General features: G+C 34.1%; 1 protein-coding gene across 1 annotated transcript; it reads right to left on the bottom strand.

Annotated features, from left to right (window-relative positions):
• Window positions 7-7,836, bottom strand: LOC109842783 (RHOMBOID-like protein 1; the record flags this gene model as incomplete). The annotated part of the gene is given in 6 exon segments (XM_020411665.1): window positions 7-178; window positions 790-922; window positions 1,833-2,095; window positions 3,398-3,561; window positions 4,171-4,334; window positions 7,621-7,836. Coding segments are annotated over 6 exon segments (1,063 nt in total), but the record flags the coding sequence as incomplete, so codon positions are not given.

The following is a 7,836-nucleotide window of genomic DNA, read 5'->3' as shown; positions in this document are numbered from 1 at the left end:
GTGTACAGAAAATATACATGTTAGAAATAACTGGAACAAGGATTCTGTTCTCCTATCAGGTGCAAAGTTGCGTGCAAAGTTCTAATATTTGGGCATCAGTCGCATCCTTCAACAAATAGTTTTTAGTTTTTCCAGAGTCTGAGCATGTCAAATTCCACTGATACCCGATTTGAGATGACTGTAATAATGTTACTGCTAGTTAGAAATAAAACCGTATAATACCGGGGGGAAAAACATCTTTAGATTCACAAAATTTGTTTAGAACTAGAATCAGAGAACATTAAAACACAAGTATATGTAGCAAAATGTAAGTGACTGGATTGAGGACTAAACGCAATTGATGTTAGGCCATGAGATTTTCTTAAATTGGAATAAAGATTCACAAAAATATCATGAACTTCGGGAGGTTTTGCACGAAACCATCATAAACTTTTTTATCAGAAAAAAAAGTAATATGAACTTTCAAATTGCAGAAGGTATCATTAGCCTTAGGAAATTATTACTACATGTTAACGTTTTGGATAAAGATCTAAATGACCCTTATTAGTATCTATTAGCCCTAACCCAATTTCTCTCCGTATTAATTAAAATGTACAAAAGAATAAAATAGTCCACATGTCATGTGCTACTCTTCTTTTGTCAAGTATGATAGTAAAAAAAGAGTTCATGATAGTTCTCTAATAAAAGAGTTTATTGTAATTTTGTGCAAAACCCCCCTAGTTCACAGTAGTTTTGTGAAATTTACCAGAAAAACCTCAATAAGGTTGCAACAAAGATAGAGAAAGTTACCATGCAAGACACTGACTTTGATGACTTATTGCAGCTCCAGCTTGAAGTGGGAACGCAGCTCAGGTAATGGCACCACGAGCAGGGTTTGTGTCCATCAAAGCCTTGGAAGAGCAATACCAGACCAACAATAAACCTACAAAAATTTCAAGCCAATATTAGATTTATCAATCAACATGCACAAATCTCTGTAACACTAATAGACCAAGGACGGTAACAAAGAAAATACTCATGCACACTCTTTTGTTGTTATAAATAGGCTTTTGTTATTTTAAACCCTCAAATCTTTGTTACTTCTATATTAGATCCTTAAATCTTCATATTTCTAAATTATACCCCTAATCCTTTAAGTTGTTTTAAATAACACCCCATATAATTTTTAATTTACACCCCAAATCATGTTAAGTTGCTCGTATTTTTAATTTAAACCCCTAAATCTACAAAGTTGTTTAAAACAAGACCCTTTATTTCAAAAAAGTATATAATTTGGAGTCTAATTTAGATATATGATACTTTGATGGTCTATATAGAACTAACAAAGATCTGGGGTCTAATGTGACGAAAGTCCTTCTAAGTTACAAGAATTCAGGAGGCTTAGGTGAAGTGGTTGAATTATTATATTCTTATGAATGTAACAAGATGTCTACCTTCTCCTCAAAAGTAATGATAAAAAACCTTATCAAAAAAATAAAATAAAATAAAATATATGAAAGGTTAAAAATAACTAAGATGATTTTCTAGGACCACTGTCCATTTGTGTTGTCTTAATGCACTATAACCTCCACATACCCTCGTAATTTTTGTGATATCATGCTTATTGATGTTAGTTCTTTTAAACATACTTACATAAACAGACATGATGTTCTCATGAATAACTATAAACGTAGGTTCTTCTCATATGCTCAAGAATTGTATGAAAGAGTTAACAAAAGTTATCAAAAGTTATCAAGCACCACCAAATGGCATAGGTAAATCCACACCATAAAGAGCTACCATTCCAACGTCTAATGTAATAAGATTTGGAGATCACAATCTTTCAGACTTACCCAATAATTAGCAACGCAATAGAGATGCCCCATAATATATACTGATATGTCTTATACTTTGGTTTTTTTGGTGCGCTAGCATGATATCCAATTGGAACATTCTTCTGGCTAACATATCCAAACTGTGGACGGATTAGAAGCACAAATCCAAGCAAAAACCCAGTCATAAATCCTCCGATATGAGCAAAGTTGTCCACATGAGGGAGGAACCCAACCGCTAAGTTGATTCCAATGATTACCACCAGGGTCAATAATGCTGCAAACTGACATAAAAGAAAAATATTAGATATTTGATCATACAAACAAGGGTTAGCTGTAGATAGATCTCCTGTACTATCGCCCAATTGCAAATAGACCTACGTAGTCTTATCGTTGCAGATAGACCCCCTGAGTTAACCCCTGAGTTAAATTTTTGACTCCTTTACCCTCAAAAGGTCTCCTTTACCCTCAAGAAGTTTATTTGTCAAAAGCAATTTCCCTTTCTTTTAGGGTAAAAGTGAAAAAAATTTATCAATCAGGGGTCTATCTGTGGATAGATCTCCTGTACCCAATTGCAAGTAGACCTATGTAGTTTTATCGTTGCAGATAACCCTGAGTTAAATTTCTGACTCCTTTACCCTCAAGAGGTTTATTTGTCAAAAGCAACTTCCCTTTCTTTTATGCTGTGTTTGGGTGGAGGGTAGAGAAGGGAAGGGGAAGAGAAATCTAAATTTAATCTTGTTTGGGAGTTTTATTGAGAGAGTAGAGGAGGGGAAAGTGGGGAAAGTTTAGACTAAAATCTTACACCCCAATTTAAGGAGTAAAGGAGGGGAAGGAAAAATTAACAAATTTCCTTCCTTTCTTTGCCCTTCCATCCCTTCTCTTAGTGAGCTCCCAAACAGAGCATTAGGGTAAAAGCAAGAAAATTTTATCAATCTGGAGGTCTATCTACAAGAATAGAACCATAGGAGTTCCATCAACAATTGGGCGATAGTACAGAGATCCATCCACAATTAGACCTATAAACAACAACGACAATAACAACAACAACAATAACAACATCAACAATAACATAACAAAGCCTTTTATCTTAAATATTTTTTGTGTCCAGCTACATGAATTTTATTCTTCCATTTAGTTAAGGTTATCTCCTCCATCAAGCTATAACCATCATCATATTTATCTTAATTTCTTTCAATCAAATTTCTTGGGAAATGATAATTGGACGACATGAACTGTACTACAATTGTACTGCAAGACACAATATATGGGGTATATAGTCTGTAGAAACTCATGACTTTTCCTCGCAATTCACAAGGAAAGACCCCCATATTTTTTAGTCTTCAGTACCAGAGTAATGTAACTATTGTAGTCTAGTTATCATGAATCCTCCTTAAATGGTGCTGTAGTGGTCTCCATCGTACATGATCAAACCATCTCAATTGGTTCTGTCTTATTTTATTGTCAACAGAAGCAACCTCTTTATCTCTTATGGTAGAGGTCATTCGTATTTTAGTGTTTATCCATATAATTAATAAAAATCCAACGAGCCTAACATCTAATGAACACCAAAATTCCTGAAATACCTTATTTGCATAAATAGTCCAGTTTGTAATAAGTTCTGAGAGCATAGCACCAAGCAACCCGAAAAGAGCACCAGAAGCTCCAACTGAGATAGTGGATTCGATGAACAAAGCAGACATCAAGCTCCCACCGATCCCTGAGATGATGTATAAGGGACCAATCCTCACTGTAAAATGAGCAAGATTAAGTACTGCAACAACTTTTCTTAAATTTTCTTACAAGAACTCTTATCAAACTTAAAATCAAACACGAAAAATAGAGCAGCTTCAGATACTGCAACAAAATTTCTTAAATTTTCTTAAAAGAACTCTTATTAAACTGAAAATCAAGCACGGAAAATAAAGCAGCTTCAGATGCTGCCTAAATTTAAAAGTTAACCACCCAACAAATGATCAGATATTCATATGTTAGTAGTGAGTTCAAAATGTTTCAACATAATTCCACCTCTCATTAGATTCCTCCGATCACTAACAAGTTCATCTTAATGGGTTTCAAGGCTTTTTTGATTTTCTCTTTTGAATAAAAAATGAACATATTTTGCACACTGTTTTATTGATGAGGATATAATAAAACATAATAGACCATCATTTTAGTTGCTATGAGATGGCATGAAGAAAATATCAAGTAAATATTAGTAAACAAAGCCTTCAGCTGCAATTATTTAAAGCAAATTTGTAAGTTACAAAAACAGAGTCATTCTTGTTCAAAGTAATCTCGAATTAGATATGCTGAATTCAAGAAACGAAGAAATAAATTAAATAAATTTGCTACATACAAAAGCCGAATTCTTGTTCAAGTCGAATTCCAATAAAAACGAGGCTCAGCATATTGGAAACTAGATGGATAAACCCTGCATGAAGCCACATGCACGTGATAAGGCGCCATGCTTCGTGATCATAGGTCACTTTACTTACTTCTAGAGCCCCCATCTTCAATAACCTGAAATATCAAAACACAAAGGAAAGTATGGATGAGTACAAACTATCATTTCAGGAACCAATGTCTCATTTTTCTCCAAAAAAAAGAGGAAAAAGGAAAATGAACCAATGTGTCATGCTTCTCAGGAAAAACGAAATATTTGTCAACGAATAATGATTGATTAGACCATATGATTTTATTTATTTATTTATTTATTTATTTATTTTGAAAATTAGAATATACATAATGTTCAATGCATAAGAAGAAATTTGTGACAACTAACATTTTGCTAATATATGACAGGAACTGAAACACATCATCCCACTACCAACATAAACCCTGTTATGGTATAGATCTAAATGGCCCTGATGGAAGTAATTTCCCAGTGCCAGAATAGCGCGTGAACAGCTCTATCAGCAATAGAATGCAATAATCTGGAACAATATATGGGCACATATATGAAGTTGGTTGCTACACCAAGAGAGTATGGATATGTATCTTCATACTTTGAAGACTACACTTTTAGGGTTCATTCAACATATCACTCTAGCATAATTATTACTCTGACACAATGAGGAAGTTTTAATGCCTTGAAACCTATATTTGTCTCATTGTTACATCTCAAACAAAGAATGCAAGAACACTTATTATCCTTCATTCTTTTCAAATGTCAACTGAAAGAAAACCCTTCTTTCTCCATCACCATCATTATTGCGGTCTACACCATTCTTTGTTCATTATACACAATATAGTTATGAATTTGAACCATACCAGCTTGCTAAGAGCAATATGAATAATTATCATGTAATAGTTATGCATATATCGCCTTCAAAACTATGCTTAATAATACAGAGATGAATCCAAATTTTTTTTTTGTTTTTTTTCTCCTTTTTTTTTGGGGTGGTGGTAGTGGGGTGGGGGTGGGGGTGGGGGGAGCAGTGTCATAGATGAGCAAATAAAGACAAACTAGTTATCAACTAAATCATATTGCTTTTTGTTGATTTCCGAAAGATCCTCCATAAATTTAACGATACAAAAGCTACAATATAACTCAATTCAGCTACCCCACCAACTTAAGAAAATTCAATTTAAAAGGCCTCTTGAATAAACTTACATCATTAATGCTGCTATTAGGTTTACCACTTCTTATAAGTTGTTTCAACTTAATCCCTCCAAATGACAGTAGAATGACAAGATATAAAATTGGGGTATCTAATGGCAAATTCAATAATTTGAAGTGCTGATTCAAAATACTAAAGAGCTAAGGGACTAATATAAAAAAGACTATACAAATATAATATTTGTAAGGTTGTCTTTGTGAGAACAAAACATGTTAACAATATCATACCCAAACCAAATAACAAGGAGTGGGTCCCATATTTTTAGATGATGTTGCTTTTGGGTTCAACATTCTTTAAGACAGATAAAGTAGCCAATTAGTCACGAACTGAATTTTTTTGCTGTTAATTTTAATTAGTATACCCTTAAATTCATGGGTACATATAGCAAACTGAAAACTCTTGGGGAAACTATGGCCCCTCCCTCTCCTCCCTTAAAATTGTCCCTGTATTAGTAATATCTAAACATAAGTGGACATCAATTAGTTTCAATATAACAGGTATAGAAAATGGTTACTACTTTGAACAAATTCTCTCTTACTCACATCTACAACCATCAACTCTCCTCTAGTTTATTTGTTTCCTCAAAAGCATTTGGACAAAATGACCAACTACCAGTTAAAGTATTGTTGAACTCTGAACTTCCTCATTAAATATCAATTTACTTATTTCCCCCTTAAACTATGTTTATGGGTTCAATGTTGTCATTTTGTGAGTCCACAATCAAATATTTAACAGATCAATTTTGCAGCATTGTTTTTGGGATTTCTTCATAAGACACCCCCACCCCGCGTCCCCAGAAAACTTCTCAACCACTTTCTCCAACACCTTTTTACCCTTTTATGCCTTTGTTGGGATTGGAAAATCATTTTTTTATAGCAAAAAATACAAGAAATATAAAAAAATGAAAGAAAAAAGCATTGTCACATGGTCGATCTGTTTAAAAATTGATGTGGGCTAAGAAAATGACCACATTGGTGCCATATAAGTAGTTTAAGGGAAAGTAGTTAGATACTTAAGGAAGAAGGTTGAGAGTTCACTAACACTTGAAGGGGCATTTAGTCATTTTGTCCAAAACACATATATGTACCAGTATCATCTAAACACTCTAAATGGTGTATTAGATGCAATGCACCATCATACGCAAATGAAGCCAATCGATGAAATTGTCAAAGAGCTTATTTCATGGAGCTTACAACACAAAAGCACCAAAGATAGCTTACTACTAGCAATGACTCTTTCAACTTCATTTCAGCCAATCCAACATCTATATCACCAACCATCATAGAATAAGCTAAACGTTCATAAGATTGACAACAAACATTTCCTCATCCTTTTTGAATGATGAACAATAACATGTCCTCGACCATCATCTATAACTACTGTGGGATTTTTATCTCAGTGTATGATTCTTACTTGTAGCCTCCGCCTACGTGACTTTTGCTAGACTTAAGAGGCATTCTGTTTTTATAGCTGCAGATTTTCCATAAACTCTTACTAACGAGCATGAGGGACTTATACTCACAATTATTCTCTAAAATATATGCCTGAAACCATTTATTCATTCTATTCAAACCACCGTCAAATTTAAGAACCATTATTCATTTGGGTTGTTAACCTGCATACCTCGCAAGTCAAACATATTTACCAGTTTACTTCTCAATTTTACCATATGGAGTGAAAATACCCTCAAACTTAATCTCATTAGCTTACGAAGGATCAAAGGGGAAATTTCAGCTAAACAACTAAAAGAAATATTACGAATATTCTTATGTGGTGGAACTGGGAGGTAACTTATCAAATATCTATAGGTTAAAAAAAAACACGATGTGTCTTAGATTTCTAGGGAGAACACTTTCCAATCAAATGAACAGACCTATACCACATTTATCCAATCTAACCACGTTAAATCTGGGTTATTTTAACTCAACGCTGTCTAATTACGAATTAAATTAGTAACAACTTAGATTCGGGGTGGATTAGCAAATATCCATATTAAGGGTAAATTTGTAAATATTTTTGTATATAGGCAAAAAAACACAATTCATTGTGGGATTCTACCAAAAACAATTTATGTCATTATTCAACCAAAATCCCATCTTTTTCATCAACAAGGACTTAAAAATCCAATTTTAATCCATAATTCACCCAAAAAATCACAACAAATCACCAAAAACTCAAAAACTCACGTAGCAGCTGAAGGCCCAAACAGAGGATTCTCCTTAAGCGGCTGGAACGAGAATCGCCCTAAAAACCCAGCAACGCACGAGCTCGAATTCTTAGGGCAATTGTTCACATACATCGAGATCGCAAACAACAATACATTGACGGCGATGAACGTCGGCATCAGAACCGGGGGCCACCGCCGGAACGGGCGGAACTCCTCATCCTTGCTACATTTTCCC

This window comes from Asparagus officinalis, chromosome 5 (assembly GCF_001876935.1).
Source record: "Asparagus officinalis chromosome 5, Aspof.V1, whole genome shotgun sequence".
NCBI lineage: Eukaryota > Viridiplantae > Streptophyta > Magnoliopsida > Asparagales > Asparagaceae > Asparagus > Asparagus officinalis.
Note: the sequence above shows the minus strand (reverse complement) of the source record. Positions and strands in the feature narration are given on the sequence as shown.